Source organism: Callospermophilus lateralis, chromosome 10, assembly GCF_048772815.1.
Source record: "Callospermophilus lateralis isolate mCalLat2 chromosome 10, mCalLat2.hap1, whole genome shotgun sequence".
Taxonomy (NCBI): Eukaryota; Metazoa; Chordata; class Mammalia; order Rodentia; family Sciuridae; genus Callospermophilus; species Callospermophilus lateralis.
The window spans coordinates 76,853,240-76,880,714 of NC_135314.1; the positions used below are offsets into that span (position 1 = coordinate 76,853,240).

Genomic DNA, 27,475 nt, shown 5'->3' on the forward strand with positions numbered 1-27,475 from the left:
TCAGTGGTAAAACACACCTTAGTTCAATTCCAAATAAATAAATAAATAGTAATTAGATGGTCATTAGTAAAATTTATATGCCCATATCCCTCAACACAACAATTCTACTTTTAAGAATCTATTTTATAGGGGGGCTGGGGATGTGGCTCAAGCGGTAGCGCGCTCGCCTGGCATGCGTGCGGCCCAGGTTCGATCCTCAGCACCACATACAAACAAAGATGTTGTGTCCGCCAAAAAAACTAAAAAATAAATATTAAAATTCTCTCTCTCTCTCTCTCTGCCTCTCTCCCTCTCTCTTTCCCTCTCTCTGCTTCTCTCCCTCTTAAAAAAAAAAAAAAAAAAGAATCTATTTTATAGAAATATTTGCCCAAGTTCACAGAATAAGCATAAGAATATTAACTGCAGCATTGTTTTTTTTAAACAAGAAAACTTAAAATAACCCAAATATACATATCAGGTAATAAATATATAGTAATAATACTAATTATATCAATAATATCTTTACCATGGACCGCTATGCATTAAAAATAAAAACAAATACAGTTAAATGGAGATCGCCAAGAAATAGGTAAAAAGAAAAAGCAAGCGGCATAAAAAGAAATAAATATATATTAAAAGTCCAGAAGATTAAACAAGCTGATAATAGTGGTTAACTTGGGATATCCTTTGAAAAACTTTTAATTCAGTTATTAATGAATAAATAGAGTAAATTTTCAAAATAAGCATAAGAGAGAAATCAAGGAAGAGAAAGGTACAGAATTCACATAAAGGATATAAACAAGCCAGGATAGTCTTTTTGATTTAGTCCAAAACTCTCTGAATTCATCTACTTCATTTTCCATTAGTTTCCTCTCAACACCACCTAGGCCCTTCTACACTTCCTTTTAGCCTTAGAATCAACTTTTCTAGACAAGGTGAAAAGAAGAAGGGTGGACTACATATTCAGCATGGGGTTTATTTCCCTACTCCTTTATTTTCACTATCTCTGAGGCTCTAATGACCCTAGAACAACTTAAATTATGTCAGTCTCAGTTCTACAAATGATACTAAACTTCACTGACAAGATTTACTTTTTAGTTTACTCTTTCAATTGTAATGACTCTAGGGCAGTAATTTTAATAACTGAGTACTTCATATGCCAAATACTAACCTTACTAAATACGAGTCTGTTATATACATAAGTACATGTGCTTAAGGTAAAAAAAAAAATGGCTTATGGTAAAAGCTTTTATAAGTATTATCCAATTATAATAAGAGCTGATCTTTACAGAGTACTTACCAGGTGCAAGGCACTATGCTAAATGCTCTACAGGTAATTCACAGTAAGTTTAGAATTTACTGACATAACAATGGTAAGCAACAGTAAGACATAGTAAACAGTTTTCATTTACCCTTTATGATGCTACAAGAGTATACTGGGTAAAAAGTAAGTCTGAGAGCAACATTTCTTCTAAGGGCAGAGACTCCCTCCTTAAGCAAAAAGAAACATACCCAATCTGAAATATAAATATAAAATTATGAACTAAAAAAAAAAGTTACTTTCTCTCTTACAAAAAATTTACCAGCATTTATACTAACCAGATCTGAATCTAAGTGGAAAGCAGTTGATAAATGACCAGCATTATACTGTTCAGCTGGACGGCAATCCACCACAAAGAATCGGACTCCTTCCTAAAAGGAAAACAACATTTGCCATACTGTAATTTGCCATGAGGCTCATAATCCACAATATAACACAAACAAAGAAGATGAAACAAGTTTACATTTAAAACAAATAAACAGATCTCACACAGAATTAAAGGACCCAATTTGTGCAAATACGAAAAAATGATCTAAAGGTCCTAAATACTCCTATTCATTTTTAACAGTTAAAATACATTTTTAATTTACTGAATTTATTATTCTTGACTCAAAAGTCTTAAAATATTTACCAAGAGAATGTCAGTTTGAATTATAAAAGTAATTATATTGGAATCTGACAATTCTGAAATGTTTATCACTAGATAGTTATAAACACAATTCTAGATACACTTATTTTTGCAAATAAGTTCACAAATTTATCAATAATTCAATTCACATAAGAACTAAATATCTTTTTGATGTGGGAGGGTTCTACAATGCTAGTTTAAATTGAAGTTTATATGTGTCTCTTTAACCTGAAATACATGCTTCCTTTATAATATTAGTTCTAATATGAAAAATGTGATGTATATCCATGTTTACAGCAGCCCAATTCCTAACAATCAAACTATGGAACCAGCCTAGGTGAAACATCAATGGATGAATAGATAGGGAAAACATAGTCTATATACACAATGGAGTTTTATTCAGTCATTAAAAAAAAAAAATCAAAAACCAAAATTATGTTATTAGCAGGAAAATGGATGGGACTTGAGAACATTATATTAAGCAAGGTCAACATTATATTAAGCAAGGTCAAGGGCCATATGTTTTCTCTCATATGTGGAAGCTAGAGAGGTTAAAAAAAAAAAACAAGAAAAAAGAAAGGTGGAGGAATCTCATGAAAATTGAAGGAAGATCCATAGACTAGAGGAAAGGAACCAGGAAAGGAAGGGAGGGAAGAAAAAGGAGAAATACTGGGGAATGATATTGGCCAAACTATATTGTTATATGGTGTGCATGTATAAATATGAACAACGAATCCCACCATTATGGGCAACTGTAATGCAGCAATAAAAAAAGCAGGAAAAATATTGGGGATGCTTATATTTTTAAAATTCTAAACCATAGTAAGTTATAATAAGAACTCCAACTGAGTTCTGCAAAAGGCCTGTCTTCCTGTATCTGTTTTCCACTGTCGAACCTTGGAAATATATCCCACCTTCCAAATACACATGCCCAAGGTTGACTGAGGAACTATGAGTAATTAACAGCATGTACTGAAAAATATCACTGGTCACCTGGCTCACTGGATTTTTATTAAGATTATAACGGACAAAAATTATCAGCAAATCATCATAAAATTTTCATTTGCTAGCTTTATGGCATTTAACCATGTAATTCAATTAGCTCTGCAACTACTCAGAATTTAATTGTTATGTGCTAAAGTCACCCATATACAATGCCACAATCAGTTGCTTTGCTGAAATATGAAAACAGATATGGCAATTTATAAAAATTGGTGTCAAGAGTGACAAAAAATTACTGACAATTATAATAGCAGACAAGCTGGCAGTTTAAAAACTTATCAGCTGGACAGAAAATTCAACACACTATTAGAAATACTAAAAGAGTCATACTGTTGTAAATTATTTTGTGGGAATCAATGAACAAGGAGGAAGTGTGGGTTCGTTCTCTCTCTCTCTCTCTCTCTCTCTCTCTCTCTCTCTCTCTCTCCTTCTCCTCTCCCCTCTCTCTCTCTCTCTCTCTCTCCTTCTCTTCTCCTTTCCTCTTCTCTCTCTCTCTCTCTCTCTTTTTCTTTCTTTCTTTCTTTATTTTTCGTGCTGTGGATTGAACCTGGGGCTTCATGCATACTAAGCACATGCCCTATTGCTGAGCTATAGCCTCAATGCCAATTCCTCATATTTAAAAGGCATAGTTCATTGTTGGTGGGACTGAAAAATTGGTGCAACCACTACTGAAAGCAATGTGCAGATTACTCAAAAAACTTGGAATGGAACCACCCAGTTACCCCACTCCTCAATATATACTCAAAGGACTTAAAATCAACATACTACAGTGACACAGCCACATCAATATTTATAGCAGCTCAATTCACAATAGCTAAGCTATGGAACTAACCTTGGTACCCTTCAACAGACAAATGGATAAAGAAAATGTGGTATGTGTGTGTGTGTGTATATATATATATATATACACACACATACACACACAATTGAATATTACTCAGCTAAGAAGAATGACTTTATGACATCTGCCAGTAAATGGATGGGTCTGGAGACTATCATGCTAAGTGAAATAATCCAGTCCCAAAAAGCCAAAGGTCAAATTTTCTCTGTTATGTAGAGACAAACCCCAAATAAAGATGAGTTGAGTGGGTAGGAGGAAGAATAGAAGTTCAGTAGATGAGGACAGTAGTTCAGTAATTCGGACAATGGGAAATAGAGGAAAGGGAGTAGGGATAGGAAATGGAGTGAATGTGACATATTTTCCTATGTACATATATAAAAACATCACAGTGAATTCCATCGTTCATATACTTCCACAAGAATGGGATCCTAACCAGAATAAGATATATTCTATGCTTGTATAATTTTTATCAAAATGGAGTCTGTCATGTATAACTAAAAAGAACCAATAAATAAATTAAATAAAATAAAAGGTATAGTAAGCTGTCAAATGGGTTTTTTACTTACCCCCTGAAGCTGATTTGCTTGAAGGATCTCTGACACTGAAATGGCCATACAAAGAGCCTGACTCAGATCTGCATCATCATCCTTAATTCCCAACAAAGTACTACCAAAGAGATGATGATTATCCTATTTAGAGAGAAATTTTTAAACATTATCAAGAAAATCAAAATCAAAGTCTTCATAAAAACAGACTTTTTAAACTAAAATAAAATGTGAAATAATTATGGAACATCCTTGAGTCCTATGACTTTGAAAACTTAATATCATATATTCTCAAATATTATAGGCTAAAAGATATGAAAGTCCACAAAGTCCCTGTCAGAAATCATATGAATCACAGACTTAAGAAAAAATAACATTCCACACAGCCATTTTTTATACTTTGACATAGTTAAATATTAAATTTTAGAGTAGGGAATATAGCTCAGGAGTAGAATGCTTGCCTAGCATGTATGAGGCCCTGAGTTCCATCCCTGGCACAGGGGGGAAAAATTTTAATGTTTGCTCATAACTTTTTCACATAATGTAATAAGAACAAAAAATCTGAGAGAAATCGATTGCATAAGTTATGTAATACAATGATGTAGTCTGGTCTAATTTTCAACTACTAATTCAGATTATTTACTATGTTTACTCTCACAACAATGAAAACCAGTAAGATTTCTTTTTCACCCAGTATGTTATATCACTTTTCAATCACCTGACTTACCCAACACTGTTGAAAATTAAATGATCTACATAAGGAAATTATTAAAATAGCTTAAATTAGTTCCTAGAATTAGTTTTTTAATTGACTGAGTAAATGTTCTCAAAAGATTAATGGTTAACTATACCTGCCATCTGAGACACAATAAACTGAACATAATTTAACCTCATTTTAGTGACACTGCTAACTACTAGGAAGTATGTGGCAGAATGCTTAAAAGAACAAAACAAACAAACAACAACAAAAAAAAAACGGCATCAATGATCTCACAAGCCACAGAGATCACTGACAAACCTGTGTGTTTCTAATCTGGTGTCCTTTATTTTATTTTAGTTTCCCGGTCTTTTATTGAAACCACTTATTAGTCTAAGGATCTAGGTCTCTTAAGGGCTAAGTGACTCTTGATTTGCTTACAAAAGAGCTCTGTACATTCATACATCGTACACTATATATATATATACACACACACACACACACACACACACACTCTCATACATTGCTGGTGGGACTGCAAATTGGTGCAGCCAATTTGGAAAGCAGTATGGCGATTCCTTGAAAAGCTGGCAATGGAACCACCATTTGACCCAGCTATTCCCCTTCTCGGACTATACCCAAAAGACCTAAGAAGAGCATACTATAGGGATACAGCCACATCAATGTTTATAGCAGCACAATTCACAATAGCTAGAATGTGGAACCAACCTAGATGCCCTTCAATAGATGAATGGATTTTAAAAATGTGGTATTTATACACAATGGAATATTACTCAGCACTAAAAAATAATAAAATCATGGCATTTGCAGGCAAATGGATGGCATTAGAGTAGATTATGCTAAGTGAAGTTAGCCAATCCCTAAAAAACAAATGCCAAATGTCTTCTCTGATATAAGGGGGGTGACTCAAAATGGGATAGGGAGGAAGAGCATGAGAAGAAGACTACCACTAAATAGGGAAGAGAGGTGGGAGGGGAAAAAGAGGGAGAAGGGGAGTTACACAGAAGATGGAAGGAGAACCTCATTGTTATACAGAATACATATATGATGTTGTAATGAGAAAAAAAAGAAGTGTGTCACATTAGATTGGATACAGAGAAAGGATGGGAGAGGAGGGGAGAAGTAGGGAGGATAGGAAGGGCAGCAGAATAGTAAAGACAACATGATTGATGTATGTACATTCCATGTATGTATTATATGTCAAAATGCATTCTACTGTCATGCATGACTAAAAAAATAAATAAATAAAAATTTAAAAAAAAAGAAAAACCAAAAAAAAAGAGCTCTGTATTGCTAAAGTTGTCCAAGGCTAAACTCCAGAGAAAGGCATAACTACGTAATCTCCATTGGGTTTTTGTAATACAATATTTGAAGTCACAAAAGCACTAATTTAGGAATCTCAGTCAATTTTCTCATGTTCAGAAATAACTAATAATCACAGCAACGGTAATATGGTTCCCGCTTTTTAAATCTATTTCTGTATATTTATAGGAAATATCACACAAAGTGCAACACCTAAAAAGGCAGAAAAAAATTTAGAGGATTTTAACTGATGGATACAAAATAAACAATAAGTACCCAAAGTGTGAAAGCAAAAGAGTAGGTCATTTCTTATCTTTTACCTTCCTAAAAGAAGCTGGTGTTTTACTGCAATAATACTGTGCCAGAGAGAAAAGGTCTTCTATATCTTCTAGATTCAAACTGGATGGAGTATTTTCCAAGAACTCTGAAATGTGATTACAGATACGACAACATTTAATAAGCTGCAAAAAATACAACAATTAATAATATTTATGTTCAAAGCTAAAGCAGCATCAACATAATAAATACTACATCAATGGAATTTCAACAGTGATGCTTTTAGAGCTGCTTGTGGAAAAATTTAATTTCCCCAAAGGATAAACTGTTGACATAATTCTATTAGTGAAGGATAGTAAGACAATGAAATCAAATTCATTAGCTTTAATAAGAATTTTCTGATTTATTCAACATCACATATAAAATCTCAGGGCCCTTAGAAATGAGTAAGAAAAAGTCATGACTTCAACTTCTGTGAGAAAATAAAAATAAATCACAATGTAAGATAAACGTTATTATACATAGTAAAAAGTGCCAGGCAATATGCAGAAGTGACTATCTTTGTATGGGAGCTAAACTGAGGAGAACCCAAAAAAGAAAACAAGGTTTCACATTGGTGACTGTAAACTGAGCATTGAAAGGTATACTAAGAAAGAGTTGGGAAAGAAGAGACAAGGGCATTCTATTTGAATACTAAAACCAAAGAAATAGTATATGGAAAAAGAGTGAAAATACATTAAAGAATGACAAAACAAGGTGAAATAGTCTTTAAGGTCTCTAACTAGAGAGTGCTCTAGCCTAATATCCCAAGTTTATGAATGAGAAAAAAGTGTTAGAGAGATTAAGTAACACAAATATATTCTCCACATTAAGTAATACTTACGGATAACTTCTTCTTTGCTATCTGACTCTTGTGCCAAAATAACTTCTCTGTAAAAGGGAATCAAATGATTTTGAGTTAAACATTAACAGAGCACCATGAGAAAAGAGGGGGGAAAAAATCTAACCAATCTGATACTTACTTTGCATTCACAAGGATAATTAACATTAAGAAATAAATAAAAAATGGATCCGCTTGTTGTAGATATCCATCCCATATTGCCTGAGTGACTTCAATGGAACAGTAACATGCAAAAAGGCTTCCAAGCTGCAATCAGGAAATGCAATGAAAGACATAAACTACTGAAGCTGACTTATTCTTTTAAAAATATTAAAGCAAATGAATAAGTAATATTATATTGAATTATCTGCACCTGATAATTTAATGTGTGCCTTACTTAATTTTACTGTATGAAATCCAAAGGCAGAACATGTATGTTCAAGGGACAATAGGCCACTTAATAGCTGTGTAACTTAGAGCACATCACTTAACCTCTTTAAAGCTTCCATTTCTACTTCTATTTTAAAAAACAAAAAAAAAAGGAATACTATTATCCATCTCCTACCACTGTTGTGAAAAGAGAAATAATTAATCTAGAATACCCAAAGTAATTAATATTCCTTTACCTTAGCATAAAAAATAGTAAAATTACCTATCAAGCTCTATAAGGGCAACTAGCATAATTACTATTAATCACAGGACAGTATTTAACTTATAATAGTGAGGATCAAACATAGAACTTAAAAACACCTAATGTAATTTTAACAGCAATGTAAATGTGAATTATTTCCAAAATTTACTTGTAAATCATTTCCAATAAATGAGATAAAATTCATATCATTCAATAGATTTCAGCTCTGTGGTTGTGTATTTCAAATAAAAAGAGTCATTAATTTATAAGTATCTCTACAACCCAAATGTGGGTTTTTTTCTTTTTCTTTTCTTCTTTTTTTTGGGGAAACGGGGATTAATCTCAAGGAAACTCAACCACTGAGCCACATCCCCAGCCCTATTTTATATTTTATTTAGAGAACGGGTCTCACTGAGTTGCTTAGCACCTTGCTATTGCTGAGACGAGCTTTGAACTTGTAATCCTCCTGTCTCAGCCTCTGGAGCCACTGCACCTGGCCCAATTGTTTTTTAAATTGTATGAATTCAGTGATATTTTTAGATTACTAAATGTTCATTAGATTCAAAACCAATTCCATCCAAAGGAATATATTTAAAACATCTTTAATAGCTAAAGGAAGCTAATGGGAACACACATGTTTAATGTACACTTTTTTGCTAGATACTAAACTACCGTCATGTAATTACTACTACAAATACAGATAAGAAGATATAAATACAAACAGAATAGTAATATACAGTCATCTTTAAATTCAGCTCAACTAAAACTACGATTGTATTGCTTAAATTATGGTTTCTCTGGATTTAGGAATTACTTTTAACTGCTTCCTTTCTTGATTTAAAGAAAGAAAGCTTCATTTCATCAATATGATACTACTAGCAACAATGAACTATTTGGACTGGGTATGGTGATGCATGCCTATAATCTCAGCATCTCAGGAGGATTTAACAGCAACATGTGAAACCCAGAGAAACTACAATTTTTAAGAACTTTACTATTTTAACTAAAAGTGACAAGACTTTGGCCAAGAGAGAACTAAGGAATAGACCATTGAGGCTTGAAATGTATGAGTCCAGAAGAGAAATGAGTAGATTCTATAATTCCCATTTCCTGGTTGCTAACTCATCCCATCATCCTCAGAGATAAAAATATTATTATTATTATTATTATTATTATTATTAAGGAAATTGAAGTTCAGAAAGCTAAGTGTCATATCACACAGTTAATAGGTGGCAGAAATGGGATTCTTCCTAAAGTAAATTAACATGTGATCAAAGAATATGCTTAATTTTTTAATAGTTTGTAGTACCAAATTATCACTTTAGAAATACCTTCATTTAACCCAGAAAAGCAGTTCTCATATTGTGGTTGGAGGACTTTAGAAATCCCCAGAATGTATATTTACTGGGGAGTCTACTAGATCAAAATTATTTTCATAATAATACTTAACTTTTATTGGCTTATTTCATACTTAATCCCTCAAAAATGAACAATAGAAGTCTCTGAAGGCTACATATCATTACAGATTGAATAAAGAAACAGATAAATGAATTCATCTGTCTCTGACTTAGCCAAATATTGAGGAGATTTGTAAAACTATAAAACAGTGCCAATATTCACAGTAATTTTCATTTGGAAAACATAGCTGTTTTCCATTAAAAATTGATAATCATGTTATGCAAGGAATTTGTCATTACTCTTAAGTGTACTAACAAGTGAATATTTAAAATGCCTTAGTTTTACTTTCTAATCAACATAATCCATATGAACAATGGACTGTCAATAAATTTTAAGAGTTTAAGAGGTCCCGAGACCAAGATTTGAGAACCACTTACTTCCCTTTGAAAATATCAATAACCAAGAATGGAGCACTGAATTTACTATTGTTTGACACTAATCATTTGATAATCTTAAGTGATTTTCCTTGTGATTGTTTACCATCAACAGTTTAAATACATATAAGTTTGGGGTTTTTGTTGTTGTTACCAGGTAGTGAACCCATGGGTACTTAACCACTAAGCCACATCCTCAGCCCTTTTTTAAAAAAAAATTAGCTGTAGATGGACACAATACCTTTATTTTATTTATTTATTTTTATGTGGTGCTGAGGCTCGAACCCAGTGCCTCACACATGCTAGATAAGCACTCTACCACTGAGCTATAACCCTGGTCCCACTCAGCCCTTTTTTTTCTGTACTGGGATTGAACCCAGGGGCGCTTAACCACTGGGCCACATCCTCAGCCCTTTTTTGTATTTTATTTAGAGACAGGGTCTTGCTGAGTCGCTGAGGCTCGATTTGGACCTGTGATTCTCCTGTCTCAGCCTTCTGAGCCACTGAGATTACAGGCATGCACCAACATGCCCAGCCCCACTCAGCCCTTTTTATATTTTATTTGAGACAAGGTCTTGCTAAGTTGGTTAGGGTCTTGCTAAGTTGCTGAGGCTGATTTTGACCTTGCAATTCTGACCCAGGCTCTGGTGCTGCTGGGATTATAGGCATACACCATAGTACCCAACTAAATACATACAGATTTTAAATTGAACTGATATAAATCATATGTTTACATATATTATAAGCATATATTTGTGAAAATATGTATTAAATATATTGCTATAATTAGTGAGTATACAGATATACATTAATGCATGATATGCATTAATATGTACTAAATACATATTAGTTATACTTCTACATATGTATAAAACAAAAGGCTAAACTTCATATCAAATAATCTGAACTAACAAAAGTAAATAATAAAGAAAGTTATTATGAAGTGCTAATACTTTTATTTCTTTGGTTTAGGTAGTAATGATCTACAATTTAGAATTTTTCTTTTTTTTCCTCGAAAAAATACTACCTCACTATAGTTTTATATAAACTATTTTTCATTAAGTGTTCCTACTTTCACTTTATTACCCAGTTGAGTGCATAGGAGTCTGGAGTAATTTTCTTAGTATCAAGAAAAGAACAAAGCTCAGGTTCATGGTACTGGATGAGTAATCGGAAGAGATGAAATGGTCTCCCCTTCAGGGAACAATCCCTAGAAGACAAAAGAAGCAATGTTTTTTACATTATAAATAATTATATTAGTAATAAATATTATTGCAAGACCTACCTCCTCTCCCCAACACCAGAATATTTGAATACCACAGCATTTGCAGCAAGCAAGAACCAAACAGAGTTCAGCTGCTAACACCTCAATATGCCTGACATGACAAAAGTTTACAACAGCTCAATAGCCACTTTAGGGAGATTCTCTCCAGGTGAACCCCCAGGCAGCACTCAAAGTGAGACGACTATAGGAATCACTGAAACAGCACTTAGGTTATTGTGATAAGGTTAGGATCCAAAAAGATCTGTAGAGTCCTGAAGAAGTACTGCCCCTTGCTTTCCAATCAAGTCAAAAAGCAAACTCCTAGAGAGGTTTTAAATTGGTTCCAATAAAGCTCATTTCCTCTGTTAGGAATGTCCTTTAGCAATGGCAAAGTCTGAAATGACCAAAGATAAACATTTCAGAATAATAAACTAAAGTCTTAGAAACTGTCAACGTAGCCTAGATACCAGGTACTCAGAATGAATTCCAGAAGACACCAAATATCATCTTATTGATAATTGTCCTTCAAGATGTTATTGTGAGAGTAAAATGGGAGAGTTGAACATGAACATTGTTTTAAAGGCTCCAAATACATATTCTATCATTATAATTATTAAAATGCCTTTTTCAAAAAACATCACATTCCAGTAAAAGATTCTTCAAAACTAGAAATTATTTCAAAAGTAGAAATAGTTACAAAAGGCCTTGATTCCATGCAGTTTTCTGGCATTATTTCAAGGAAGCATATCAGTCTACAGTTTTTAAGCAGGCTGCTCTGGCCAAGGTCATGACAACCTGATATGACATTTTTTTTATTGGAGGTTCTGGGGATTGAACCTGTGTGCCTTGTACATACTAGGTAAGTGCTCTACTACTTGAGCTACATCCCCAGCCAGCCCTACAACTCTGATTCAAATAGTATCATGCTCTCACCCAGGTATCTAAGCATCTGAGCTCAAAGAAGACAACCCTCTGGAGCAGATCCAGATCAGGTCTGTGCACTGGGCTTACCTCTCAGGAAGCACAGTTCTTCATTCTCCCAGACACAGTCCCTGACTCCAAACTCAGGAGCCTTAACTTCAATTCCCACATTTCTGTCTAGATTTATTAGACACTATCTTTACATTCCTTCACTCTAGCATTTAAGTTTTTAATACCTCAAAATTTAACTAAACAGGGCATGATGGCACATGCTTGTAATCCCAGTGACTCAGGAGGCTTGGGCAGGAAGATCCAAAGTGCAAAGCCAGCCTTAGCAACTCAGAGAGGTCCTAAGCAACTCAGCAAGACCCTGTCACTAAGGCTGGGGATGTGGCTCAGTGGTTAAGTGCCCCTGGGTGGTTCAATTCCCAGTAACAATAAAAAAAAAAAAAAAACCTAACTGAGTTACTCTATGGAAAAAGTGTACCTTGAAAGATTGCTTTGCTTTTCTGGTAATATGATCTTACTAAATACAGGAGAGTAGTACTTTTTAAAACTAAGGTTAAAAACAAAAAGCACTGCAGATACATTTATTTCCACACAATCTTACTGGTTAAAGTGTGGTATTATATGAACCATATATAATTAATTTAATCTTCATTTGAACCAGTAGGCTTCACCAATTCCTCTGCCACAAATTATAAGCTTTACTTCATTCAGTTTTTGCACCACATGCTATCTGACTAGTCACAAGGGAATGAAGCAAGAATGTTATCTAATGAAACAACAAAAATGTTTAAATAATTTAAAATATGGATCATCATAATAAAAAATCAGTATTTATTGAAGCACTGTCTTATTCCAAACACTGTAGTAAGCATATTACAAAGTTATTTCATTTTATATTCACAAACAAATCTATGAAATCTATATCCATTTTACAGATGAGAATACTGAGATTTAAGAAGGCAAGTAAAAGGGCTGGGGATATAGCTCAGTTGGTAGAGTGCTTGCCTCTTAGCCCAAAGCCCTAGGTTCAATCCCAGCATCACCAAAAAAAAAGAAAAGGTCAAGTAACAGACCACATGGCTAAGAAGTGACAGAGCTAAGACTTTAAGACTTATACACAGAGAAACTGTGCATTAAATTATTACGTCATTCTGTCCCCTTCCCTATATATGACATATCAACATGTGATATTTTTGCAGGGGAACAGTCTCTAAAAAAGCAAACTGTAAAGAAAATGAAACAAGGTTAAAAGGCCTCTTCTAAAAATATTAATTAAATTAATTCAGTTTCAACATTATAGTATTAATAGAGAATATTTTAAAATACAATTCAAGGGATAGCGTTCTTGCCTGGCATGCAAGGCACTGTGTTCAATCCTCAACACTATGAAAATAAAATAATCTTAAAAATTAAAAATTCTACAAGGGGGAATAAAAAAATAATTTGTACAAATCTAAGATCTGAGGTTACCACCAGATTCTGGCATGACTCTCAACATACAACTTTTTTTTAATATTTATTTTTTAATTTTAGGTGGACACAATATCTTTGTTTTATTTTTATGTGGTGCTGAAGATTAAACCCAGTGCCTCATGAATATTAGGCAAGCTCTCTACCACTGAGCCACAACCCCAGCCCTCAACATACAACTTTTTGATACTGCAGACAGTACATAGGTTTTACAGAGAAAGCTCTAGGTTGGCAATTCATTTGTCCAGAGACAGAACTGGATTCATATTGGTATGTCCTTCCTTAGTATGAACATTATCCTTACCATATAAATACAAAGCAACAGACTGCTAAGGTATAACAAACAGAAAGGAGCATAAACTAAAGCAACAAATGCAGAGCTCATGATCTCATCTTCTGAAAAAGTGGGTCTCTGGGAGTGTGCCATTATTAACAGCATCTATTCACTTAAAGGCTGTATACTGCAAGGCACTCTCTACCACAAGGCACCGTGTTTCATAGATTTCTACCCATCTTACATCTGAATCTACAGTAAAGGAATATGCTACAATAGAGTTCTTCTGGCAGAGTCCTATGGGGTTCATTGTTCTTTCCAGGGACCTTAAGGTTGACAATGGCTGGAGTGCTGTGTTACAGTGAACTCATAGAAAAAGAAACCGGAGGGGGCTGGGGATGTGGCTTAAGTGGTAGCGCGCTCGCCTGGCATGCATGCAGCCCGGGTTCAATTCTCAGCACCACATACAAACAAAGATGTTGTGTCCGCCGAAAACTAAAAAATAAATATTAAAATTCTCTCTCTCTCTTAAAAAAAAAGAAAAAGAAACCAGAGGAACTTGATAAGACAGTCTCAACACAGTTCAATGTAAAAGCCCCTCTTACCTTATTCCTACCACCACTAACATCACCACTCTAGAGACAAAGCTGGGACATCATGTCCTTTATTATTTCTAGCTCAGTTACACCAAAAGATGTCCATGAGAAGTACTAAAATATATGCAGTTGAGAGACCTAGTATGACAGAGTAAGTCCTATAAAGGAATCCCAGTTTTAGCTCTGCCATGATCTTGGCCTTGACTTTTGGCATCTTTAGTTCTGTCTTCCTTACATAAAGTAGTATAGCTTCAAGGTAGCACAGAGGTTCTCCACTATGGTATGTATCATAATCACTAGAGGAGCTTTTAAAATATAACCTATACATAGGCTCTTCCTAATCCACTTTGATTTGAAACTACAGGAACTTTGACTGAATAGGCATGTTTCTGTTCTACAGAGTTGTTCTTTGGTTAGACATTTCTCCAAAGAAAATAAAGAAATTGCCAATGAACACATGAAAAAAAGGCCCAACATCATTGACCATCAAGGAAATTCAAGTAAAATACCATAATGAGGGACTGGGTATGTAGCTCAGTGATAGAGCACTTGTCTAGCATGTTCAAGGCCCTGAGTTCAATCCTCAGCACCACAAAACAAAAACACTTAGTTATATAATCCAGCAATTCTACTTCTAGGCACATATCCCAAAGAAATAAAAATAAATATGGCCACAGAAAAACTTGTACACAAATGTTCATAGCACCATAGTAACAAAAAGTAAAAATAACACAAATGTCCATCAATTGATGAATGGTAAATGTGTTATACGTGTACATGAAATATTATTTGAAAGCAGAAAAAAAGAGATGAAAGAGTGGTATAAAGAGGGAAGGCGGGGGCTGGGGATGTGGCTTAAGTGGTAGTGCGCTCGCCTGGCATGCGCGCGGTGCGGGGTTCGATCCTCAGCACCACATACAAATAAAGATGTTGTGTCAGCCGAAAATTAAAAATAAATATTAAATTCTCTCTCTCTTTAAAAAAAAAAAAAAAGAGGGAAGGTGTAGGAGGGTGGGAATGATAGTAGATTGGACATCATTACCCTATGTGTATGTATGATTAAACAACCTGTGTAACTCTACATCATGTACAATCAGAAGAATAAGTTATACTCCATTTATGTATGATTTGTCAAATGCATTCTACTGTCATGTATATCTAATTAGAACAAATAAAGAAATTTCTTAGAAGTGTGATATATACTACAAAATATGGATGAATCTTGAAAACATGATAAGTGGAAGCAGACATATTGTGTGGTGGCATTTATATGAAATGCTCACAACAGGCAGATTGACAGAAACAAAACACAGATTAGTGACTGCCTAGTACTAGGCGTATTATGTGGGAATTGAGAGCTGACTACTAAATGGGAATGGGGTTTGTTTCTGGGTGATGAAAAAGTTCCAAAATTAACCAGTTACAACTGCAGAACTCTGTGATTATACTAAAAGACAGTAAACTATACAGATTAGAAGGTGAATTTTATAGTATGTGAATGATATAAAGTTGTTATTCAAAATAAGAAAAAGTTCTTCAGTTGATTTTAATACACAACCAAGGTGGAAAACCACACCAGTGAAGAAAAGGGTGTTCTTTCAAACTTGGATTCAAATCTTGACTCTGCCATATATCAGAAGTATAATCCTGAAAAAGAAATTAAATCTCTTTGCTTCAGTTTCTATATTGTAAATCAGATACTCACCTTAAACAGCCACTGTTTAAATCAGGAAAAAAAATGTAAGATACTCCTAGAATAGCGTGCTAACACACAGAAGATAACAAATAATGGTAGTCAGTTACCTATCCAGGATCAGAACAGCACTCCACCTTGGCAATACACTAGAATTAACTGGGAAGCCTAAACAAACAATGATGTTTGAGTCCCATCACCAAGAAATTTTAATTTAATTAATTAGGTATGCAAATAGGCAATAGAATTTTTATAATTACCACCATTATTCTAATGTGCTTCCAAGGTCATGTAGCCAAGGCACTGGTCTGGAGTACATATAAAGTTTCTTTTTGCTCTATAATTCAGACTATCTGATCCACATTACTGGAAACTATTCTTTTTGACTCCTTCAATGCCCTACTACCACGACTCCCACCACAACAACCTACACATTTGTTTGGTCTCAATATCACAAGTCCAGGGAAACCAGCCCTGACCACCAAAGTGAGTTAAGTTACCCCCACTATATATTCCCATAGCATTCTCTATTTCAACTTCCCAGCACTCAGCACATTCCAATTTACTTTTTCAATGTCTGTTTCTAGGACTATAATTCATAGGATATAGGACTGTAATTCTAACTGTAATCCTAGCACCTCATAAGGCACATTCCAAAAATACTGTTTTTATCTTAGACACACTGTTATTTTTATTTCTGAAGTGAAGTAATTAAAACAGACATAACATCAAATAAACTTAAAGAGTTAGACTACAGATATAAACCTTAGAAGTGTAAATTCTTAAATAAAGAATCCTTTCAAAAATGGTTATAATGACAAAAATAAGTAAAATTAACAATTACAGTTCAATCTTAAAAATTACTTGAATCTTTATCAAAGTAAATCCAACATCTTTAGTTCATAGCTAACTAGATCTTTACTGACTTTTAAAACCATAAATCATATTTTACCTGGGGATGTACTTATTCATGATAGCATAAAAGCAGTTGTATAAATCGCTCCGTGGCAGTTGAAGATGCACCAATGGTTTCAGTAGATGTATCCAGCTAAGGGATGTGCTATATTTAATATTCCGTGATTTACAATAAAAGGTAATTACAGATTCAATATCCAGAAGTAACTGTGCTGCCTTTTCCTCTGGCACTGAAAGCTGGTCTAGAAAATAAGTGTCAAAATAAAGTTACCAAGGACCTGTTGGAGGCTCAGCGGCTAGTATTCCATTTGTTCACAAATGCACAGTATCATGTGAGGCAATTTAGAGCACGACAAAGGCAAAGTAAAATTATAGGAGAGTACTGTTCCTCATATTTACTTAATAACCATTGGTTCATGGATCGAAACTCCAAGCAGGGAAAAAAACAGGCAAAGCTCTTATAATCTTCTTTTAAACTTAAAGCAAGATAGTTGTTCAAAGAAAAAAAAACTAAGACAAACAATCAGTTTCACGTTTGTGTTTTCTTATCTAGGGAAAAGAAGACTTCTGAATATAATTTACTAGACATCAGTACTTACTAATACTTGACCTATATTTATAAGAACAGCCAATCTCAGCCACGCATGGTGGTGCACCCCTATAATCCTCGGAGCTCGGAAGGCTGAGGCAGGAGGATTGAAAGTTCAAAGCCAGCCTCAGCAACTGAGCGAGACCCTAAGCAACTCAGGAAGACTCCGTCCCTAAATAAAATGTATTTTTTAAAAAGGGCGCAAATGTGGTTCAGTGGTTAAGTGCCTGTGGGTTCAATCTCCAGTACCAAAAAAAAAAAAAGAATGGCTAATCTGAAGCAGAGTGATAGGCAAAAATATGAATAACTCATGTTGCTGGAAGGCAAAAAAGTGTCTCCGAGACAACCAATTGTCATCTAACCCACAATCAGCAGCTGCCACTATAATTTTGGCAAGAGGAGTGAAAGGGATTCATTATCCACCACCAAATTCCCTTTCTTTTTGCCTGTTTTGTAGGTTTATACTCTCAACATGTATAAATATAAAACTGTCTATAAATTCCTTTTATTGACAGCTCCCACACAGGAGAAGCACAAATACTATTTCAAACTAAATATGAACAAATCTATAACAGAATCAATAAAATCAAAATCATCTCATTAAAATGTGATACATCATGTGCTGCCCTCATATCATAGTTCCAAATTCCCTTTCTTTTGCTCATACCACCAATGACATTTCTGTATAGTTAGAACACAGAAGCCTATTTAACCAATAAGTAAACTAAAATATGATGGAAAGAGGAATGAAAGATTCTAGATGAATTAGAAAAGAGAAGTATAAACTAAATTACCAATCTATATTGTTTATTAAACAGGACTGAAAACTTATTCACCCATGATTTATAACAGTTTTTGTACAGCAGATCATGATCTATGATTTATAGATAAACTTTTAGAACATAGTCCCTTTGGACTGTATACAATCATACAGATCTTTAATTATACAAAACCAAGTTCAAAACTGCAACATAAGTGTATATGAAAAATAGAACAAACAATGTAAAGAAACAGCAGAAAGTAGGCTCTTTTTCTTAAAATTATTAAATAATATTTCATAAGAATTTAAAAAATCTAAAACTATTCATAAGACCTTTAAACATATAACATATCCCATATTATAACAAGATAAAAAATTCGCTAATTGAAAATAATCTTAAACTTACCAATAAACTCTAAGCAATCTTTATGAATAGTGTTCTGTTCTGGAAGGTCTAAAATACCATCCCATGATGCCAAACTATCACCTTTTCCTGCAACATTCAAAGCAATCTGGAAAAAGATTTTAAAAATCAACAACTAGCTTCATATGTTATGAAAACATGCTCCAATCATAAGTCCTGAATTTAGAAATAATAACAAAGATTGAAAAATAAAGTTTCTGAACCCGCAGTCACATCACAACAAACCAACAATTACTTGAAATCCTCCTGCTTTAGATTTTACTCTTCATGTTCAGTCAGTAAATAGAACGAATTACACACAATAAATATTTACATATGTGACAATTTTAAACAATCATCTATGTCACTTTTTTAAAATGTAAAAACCAGAATGTAATATTGGCGAAGAAAAAGTACACCTGTGCAATACACAATAAAAATTATACAGAACAGCAGGGCATAACAGCACAAACCTATAATCCCAGCAGCTTGGGAGACTGATGCAGGAGGAACACAAGTTCAAAGTCAGCCTCAGCAACTTAGTGAGGCCCTGAGCACCTTAGCAAGACTCTGTCTCTAAATAAAATATTAAAAAGGGCTGGGGATGTGGCTCAGTGGTTAAGCACCCCAGGGTTCATACTTTCATATTAAAAGCATTTAGTTGCTAATAAGGATTTGTTTTTGCTGAGAGCCATTAGCCAAGTAGGTATGACAATTTCCTTGTCAGCGTACCCCATGTTGCTTAGAGGAAGGACTCGTGGAAATGGACTTGCCTTGGACATTTTGCAGTGACATTGCATGTAAGGTGACCTTGCTCAAGGACCAGGGCGGATCCGGGTTTAGGGCGGATCAGGGTTTAGGGCTCTCCTTGGGTTTAGGGTGGTTCCAGGTTTAAGGTGCACCCTGCTGGGAATAGGGCGTATCCTGCTACATCAGGCATGCCCGCTCCTGGAGTTCCGGTTGAGTTCTACCGGGATTGAGAGAGTATTTGGGATTTTCCCAGAGAACGTGGATTTCCCCAGAACGTGTTTGTAGAGGGCCGGTGTGAGTTCGGGAATAAAGAATTGCTGTTTGAATCTACAAAGCTGTGAGTGGCTCGTGATTTTGTGCCCAGCCAGACTGCGGCATGTTTTAAAATAATTCAGTAGGAAGTTCCTCAAAACACCAGGAATGGCCAGGAGCAGTGGTGCACACCTGTAATCCCAGCGGCTCAGGAGGCTGAGGCAGGAAGATCCCAAGTTCAAAGCCAACCTCAGCAAAGACGAGGCGCTAAGCAACTCAATGAGACCCTTTCTCTAAATAAAATAGAAAATAGGGCTGGGGATATGGCTCAGTGGCAAAGTGCTCCTGAGTTTACTCCCCAGTACCAAAAAAAAAAAAAAAAAAACCCCACCAGGAATGGAACCACCATATGACCCAGTTATACCACTCCTCAATATTTGTCCTAAAGAATTAAAATCACCATACTATAGTAATACCTGTATACCCATGATTATAGCAGTACAATTCACAATAGCCAAATCATGGAACCTGCCTAGATCATTCCTTCAATGAATGAATGGATCAAAAAATATGGTATATATACATAATGAAGTATTCAGTCATAAAGAGGAAATTATGTCATTTCCAGGAAAATGGATGGAATCTGAGAGCATTATGTTAAACAAAACTTAGACAGTCAAGGGTCCTGTTTTCTCTCATATGTGGAAGGTAGAGAGTAAAAAGGAAAAAAAAAAAGTTGGGGGATCTTTCATGAAAATCAAAGGGAGATTAGTAGAGAAAAAGGGATCATGGGGAGGGTGGTGTGTCAAGAAAAGGGAAATTATGGGGAACAATATTGACGAAATTATATTGTTATATCACATGCATGTATGAATATGTATAGTTATACTGCAACAATAAAAAAACATGAGAAAAAACGATCCAGTGGATGGGATGGGGAGGAAAGAATGGAGGTACTAATCAAACAAGACAGGTCAAATATTTGTAACAGTGAAAGTTGGGTTATGGGTACATAGGGGTTCATTATACAAGTCTCCATACTTTTGAATGTGTCTAAATTTCTATAATAAAACATTCAGGGGGCTGAAGTTGTGGCTCAGTGGTAGAGCGCTTGCCTAGCATGTGTGAGACACTGGGTTCGATTCTCAGCACCGCATATAAACAAATAAAGGTCCATTGACGACTAAAAAATACACACTCAAAAAAATGCTTTTTGTAAAGTTAAAATTCCATTTCTGTTTAAGTATATATGTTCACAGGAGAAAAAAAGATAAAGGTATAAACTTAGATATTATTATGGGTTTTACCTGTAAGAAGTAGGTAAAAGATGATTTGTTTTTTAGGTTTTGCTTTTTTTTTTTTTTTTTAGTTTTTGATTTATTTATTTATATGCAGTGCTGAGAATCAAACCCTGTGCCTCACACATGCCAGGCAAGGGCACTACTGCGGAGCCATAGCCTCAGCCCAAAGGATGATTTATATTTTATCTTTAGTTCTTATTGTTATGGTTCGGATATTAGGTGTCCTCCCAAAGCTCATGTATGAGAGAACACAAGAAAGTTAGAGGTGAAATGACTGGTTTATAAGTCTTGACATAATCCATGCATTAATCCCCTGATAGAGGTTAACTGAGTGATAACTGCAGGCAGTCAGGGTGTGGCTGGAATAGGTGAGTCACTGTGAGCATGCCTTTAGGGTATACATTTTGTCTATGGTAAGGGGAATGTCTCTCTCTCTCTCCCTCTCTCTCTCTTTGCTTCTTGGTACCATGTTCCCAGCTGCCTTCCTCCTCCACAGCCCTCAACCATGATGTTCTGCCTTACCTAAGGCACAAAGCAATGGAATGGACTGTCTATGGACTGAGACCTCTAAAAAGGTGAGTGACCAACTTTTCCTCCTCTAGAACTGTTCTTCTCAGGTCTTTTGGGCACAGTGGCAAAAAAGCTGATTGAGACTATTTCCACAAACATATAACAAATAATTAATTCAAAAACTGAAATAATTCAGAAATTATCAGTTGAAAAGCAAAGAAAAATCCATAACTCAACAATCAGAGGCATATTCCCTTTCTTAAAAAACACAGTTTGGATCATTCCATTTATGCGTCATATTTCCTATATTATTCATCAGTTGTATCTTCCCATTTAATGTCTTCATATACACTATTCCTAGTGATTAAAAAAATACCTTCTAAAACCTAAATCACTATTATTTTTTTAAAAAAAGCAAACATTATCGAAACCCCATTTTAACTACAGCCTGCTCATAAAACAAAGCCTTTTCAGAGAGATTTTATTTTTTTCAAAAGAAGATATTTTTTCTTGTGTACAATGAATCAAAATGCATTCTGCTGTCATATATACCTAATTAAAATTAATTAATTAATTTTTAAAAATCAGAAAAAAAAATAATTTTTGTTGTTGCTATTGTTGTGGTAGTACTGGGGATTGCATTCAGGGATACCCTACAACCGATCTACATTTCCAGTACCTTTTCTCTTCTTCTATTTCTTTAGTCAGGGTCTCACAAGGTTACCAAGGCTAACCTCAAAAACTTGTAATCCTCCTGCCACAGCCTGGGATTATAGGAATGTGCCACCATGCCTGGCTTGAAAATAATTTTTTTTAAATATTATTTGTAAGAGCTAGGAACATAGCTCAGGGCTAGAACATTTTCCATGAGGTCCTGGGTTTGATCAACAACAATGCAAATATATATATAAAAGTAATTACATTTTATACATTTTAGTTTCTAGTTACCTTCCAGACTTTGGCCCTTAGTTCAGCAGGCAGTGGTCTCCCCTGAATTATATTTCTCAAAGTTTCAAGATCACAGCCTCCTGCTTCCAGAGCTTCTTCAAGATCCCGTTCCCTAAAAAACAAGTCCTATTTATTAAGATAAATTTTAATTCATATTTTTCTTTTTCAATATTCATTTACAAACATAGCCTGTTAAAGAAAACAATATTCTCAGCAGCCAAACTGTAATATCAAGGCATACACAGCATTCACACATTCTGTTTTCTTGAAGATGAATTTCAGATTTTATATAGTCAATCTGCTTTTATTTTGCACTTTGTTTTAGTAAGTTTAGTTATCTGTGTTACTAGATGAGAAAATTTTAAACTGAAGATGGTGCAAGCAGACTCACAGCATTGTAGAAACACAGTAATGTCTACTATTACCAAAAATAATGGTAGTAGTAATGATTACTGCTTGATAGATTTCACAATGTGCCAGGGATGGCTCTAAACATTTTATATGTGTCCCTTTTTTTAATATATATATTTTTAGTGGCTGGACAAAATACCTTTATTTTATAAATTTATTTTTATGTGGTGCCGAGAATTGAACCCAGTGCCTCACACATGCTAGGCAAGTGCTCTACCACTGAGCTATAACCTCAGCCCTATGTATCCTTTTTTAATCTTCACTATGAAGAGTTAGGAGATACATCATTGGCCCCAGTTACAAATGCAAAATTTGAGGCAAAGAAGGCTTATATACATTTATAAGAAAAATGAAGTAATCATCCTATGATATAAAAAAATCACTATTCTTTCAAGTGTTTAAAGTATTATAGTTACATGTCTAATTAGTAGTAGAGCCAAGATCTAGATTTTAATGATCAGGTTCCTGAATTCATGTTCTTAACATTATGCTAAATAGTGGTAAGGAGAAAACAAAATCTGTCAAGAATTAAAAACACTGCAATCTGAGACTATTTAGTACGTAACTATATTGATGTCATTACTTGAACAGTGCCTGACCTATGATAAGTACTCAATAAATATCAGAGGAACAAAATGGGCTTTAGTGATATACATTAAAGCAAAACAACAGAACTGTATTATCATGTAAATTATGAAGCAAACATCAAGTGATTATGTTCAGTCTACTACACTTAAGGAGAAACTATGAAATCAATTTTATTTCCACTTCTACATGGTTAAGATAATTTAAAAAGCTTCAAGGTATGAATTATTATTTTTTAGCTAGAAAATAACCAATGAAATTAATTCCCTAGGCATTTTCAAAAGCTGAGGTTTCAGTCATTATTTACATTGTTTATTATACATTATATGTTAAAAATCTGTACAAATTTTTTAAAATTTCAAAACTCATCCAGATGATTTCTATCACTCTGTGAAGCAGCCTAAAAGGCAGATCATACCACTGGGATCAGAAAATCAGGATTCTGTCTCATTTTTGTGGTTAAAAAAACAAACAAACAAACAAATCACTCCCATTGCTCATTCTCTCAATAATATAAACCTCACCTATTGATAAGATTCTAAGAATATTAGTTTATATTCTAAGAACATAAATTTAAGAGTTTAAACTTATAAAGTGTTATTCTCTCAAGGAGTTAAATGAAAATGTTATGACTTAGGATCATAATTGACAGAAAACCACTGATGGAATGTGAAAGTTTCTTTAACAAAGTTACTACAAGTTCATATGAACAAGGTAACTAGTAATGACATAAGAAACATTTTGGTAATTATGGTCACCAAAATATTGGAAGGAAAAGGGAGGGAAAGAGATTTTAAGTCTACTGTTAAAAGTGCAGGCCTATGGTTGGTTTATAAATTCTGGGGTTTGTTAACCCAAATGTACAAGATAGCTTATTTAGACAAGCCAGGTGTAGTAGCATATGCCTGCAATTCAGAGACTCAGCAGGTTGAGAAAAAAGGATCAAAAGTATGCCTGAATAACTTAGTGAGAACTTGTCTCAAAATAGAAAAAAACGCAGGGTGGTGGGGGTTGGAGGGATGCACTGAGAATTAGCTCAGTGGTAAAGTATCCCTGGGTTCAATATTTGATACTGGAAAAAATAAAAAACCTGAAGGACAGTATAACTTTGAAAGAAAAACTTAATGGCATCTTTGGTGAACAAATACCATTTATTTAAATGGTCAAATGTGTAATTAAATGAGGAACTGAAAATACTACTTAATGAAATGAAATTCTTTTACCAAATAAATGAACTAGAATGTTTCCATTTTTCAGTACAAAAACCTTCTTCTGGTGGGGGAGAGGGGGGTTTACTGGGGATTGAACTTGGGGCACTCAATCACTGCACATTCCCAGACCTATTTTGAATTTTATTTAGCAACAGGTTCTCCCTGAGTTGTTTAGCACCAAGCGGGGCTCATTTTCTTTTTTAAGTACTCTGGCAAATCTCTTACTGTTTCAAACAACAAAACTAGTATTTAGGGGCAAAATGCATTGATCCTGAAAGCTACTTTTAACATCACAAAAATGTTCGTCTCTGTTCATACAGCTTTCACTGGAGTCTATGGTGTTGTCCCCCAAGAAAACAAACTGGTCTCCAACAGTACAACCATGAGCAAGAACTGTGGAGACCAGAAAATGCTACACTGAAAGTAATAAAAGACACTTCTGACAAACCTAAAAAATTAAAAAATAACTATCTTCTGAAAAAAGTAAAGGTTCACTTTTAAGACTTTCAACATTATGAATGTGTTTGTAAAAGTAGTAAAGAGCTGAAATTATGAGGTTAAATAATTCATAGAAAGATAAAGCAAGATACAAACTCACCTGAGTGAGACCTGTCTCAAAATAAAAACAAAAAGAAGCTGGGATATATAGCTCAGTGGTGAAGCACCTCTGGGTTCAATCCCCAAAACAAACAAAACCAAACCAAAAACCAAACAAACAAAACTAATTATACATGTTGTATTCCTAAAATTAAAAACTAAAAAAGTTACAGAAAATCTCCCACTAGGAACCTTTTTCTAAATCATTTTCTAAAAACTTCTTTTAGAAAATAGTATTCTCAAATCTTCTTTTTCCCATAATTTCAAAATTTACATAAATTGCTTGTTTGTATATACTCTCCCTGAACAGCAGATGAAAACAAGACACTGTCCATCTTACAGGATCAGTTAATGCTTAAATAAATAAATTTCTGACCACAAAACACTGAGTGCAGCACTTGACCACATAATAATTCTTCAAACCATGAATGTTATATTACTCTTGTTACGACTAAACAATAGCCAACTTTTAAAACTCATTTTTATCATAATCATTCTAGAGAATTCAATATATAATATGAAATAAAAACCAACTGTAATTCCACAACTGTAAGATAAACTGTTAATATTCTGCAAATTATTTTTTAGCTCTTCATATATATCTGTGTATGTGTGTGTGTGCATACACAGACATATATAAGCTAAAACTTAATAATAGTGAAAATACTATTTTATACACTTCAGGTTTCACTTTTATCCATCAAAACAAAAACAAAATCATGAAAGATACTACCCAGAGAAACAAAATGGGAAGAAGACTTTCACTTCTCACAAAGCATCAGTCAGTATACTTTAATTATACTTTAATTCAGCAATAACTGAGAATAAGTAAAATGATTTAGCTAGAACCATGTTCAAAGCAGTCATTTTGCTTTATTTATTTATTTATTTATTTATTTGGGTGGGGGGGGCATGTCAAGGATTGAACTCAAGGGTGCTCAACCACTGAGCCACATCCCCAGTCCTATTTTGTATTTAGAGACGGTCTCACTGAGTTGCTTAGCACCTCACAGTTGCTGAGGGCTGGTTTTTAACTCTCAATCCTCCTGCCTCAGCCTCCTGAGCCACTGGGATTACAGGTATGCTCCACTGCACCTGGCTCAAAGCAGTATTTTTAAAACCACAATGTCTATCCATTAAAAAAAAAAAAGAAGAAGAAGAATTTATTTTAATCAGATGGCATTTTAAGCAATAAACTGAAATACTGAGAACAAGACATGGAAAAAAAATTAAAAATTAAAGACATATCAAACAAATAGAAAAAGTCCACTATTCCCAATCACTCTTTCCCACACACACTAGGAAGGAAATTTTTTAAGCATTTATTTATAGTGGTATTTTTATTTGAGAGTTTTGCCTTTTAGTAGTTGGGGAAGGTGGCTATCTGTACTCTCTAAACTGAACAAATGTAGTAAATTTGCAAGGAGTAAGAGCAAATTTGCAAGTAGTAAGAATTCTCACCCCAAACATGTATTTCTTTCCTTAAAGCATTAAGTAACTAGAACTTAGGAAAGGATACTATATATAATATTAAGATATTAAGGATAGTATACACATATAGGAAGGATACTGTAAACATTAAGAAAGGATATTATATACATATATTAAGAAGGAAACAATATACTATTTTATATATTTTGATTTTAATTCTCCAATAATGAATATTAAAAGTGTAAACAAGATAAAAGAGTTCAATCAATAGCTAACAGCAAGCTGTCTTCTAAATATTTACAAACATGATAAACTTGGAAGTTTAAAAATGTACAAGTATTTGACTCAATTTTTGAGCAAGGAAAACTAATTCTGGATAAAGTTAAGGGTAAAGATGAAGGGGTGGCATGGAATGGTCAGAAGAGCTCTTACAAGGCTTCATTTATGTCTTCAGTCTGTATCCCATGACCTCACTAAGACTTTAGGCAGTCTTGACAAATCCTCAGCTTCTTCATGCCTTGGTCTTTGTGTCACATTCAGGAAGCTGTAAATTCCTGGCATAAGGTTAATCTAACCAGTTCTGCCTTCTTTGTTCCTATACTTTATGAATGCAGACTTCCAGGAAATAAG

The 27,475-nt window shown here is 34.2% G+C and overlaps 1 protein-coding gene across 2 annotated transcripts in view; it reads right to left on the bottom strand.

Moving 5' to 3' along the window:
* The window catches only part of Tbc1d23 (TBC1 domain family member 23), a 66,547-nt gene that overhangs the window by 20,316 nt on the left and 18,756 nt on the right, over positions 1 to 27,475 (bottom strand). For both annotated transcript variants that reach the window (XM_076868137.2, XM_076868136.2), the window contains exons 2-10: positions 22,611 to 22,722; positions 18,853 to 18,958; positions 17,135 to 17,339; positions 11,042 to 11,165; positions 7,635 to 7,759; positions 7,496 to 7,542; positions 6,657 to 6,760; positions 4,338 to 4,460; positions 1,579 to 1,671 (exon numbers count right to left, since the gene is read on the bottom strand). In XM_076868137.2, the coding sequence (XP_076724252.1) occupies positions 1,579 to 1,671; positions 4,338 to 4,460; positions 6,657 to 6,760; positions 7,496 to 7,542; positions 7,635 to 7,759; positions 11,042 to 11,165; positions 17,135 to 17,339; positions 18,853 to 18,958; positions 22,611 to 22,722 (1,039 nt within the window). The remainder of the gene's footprint in view (positions 1 to 1,578; positions 1,672 to 4,337; positions 4,461 to 6,656; positions 6,761 to 7,495; positions 7,543 to 7,634; positions 7,760 to 11,041; positions 11,166 to 17,134; positions 17,340 to 18,852; positions 18,959 to 22,610; positions 22,723 to 27,475) is intronic.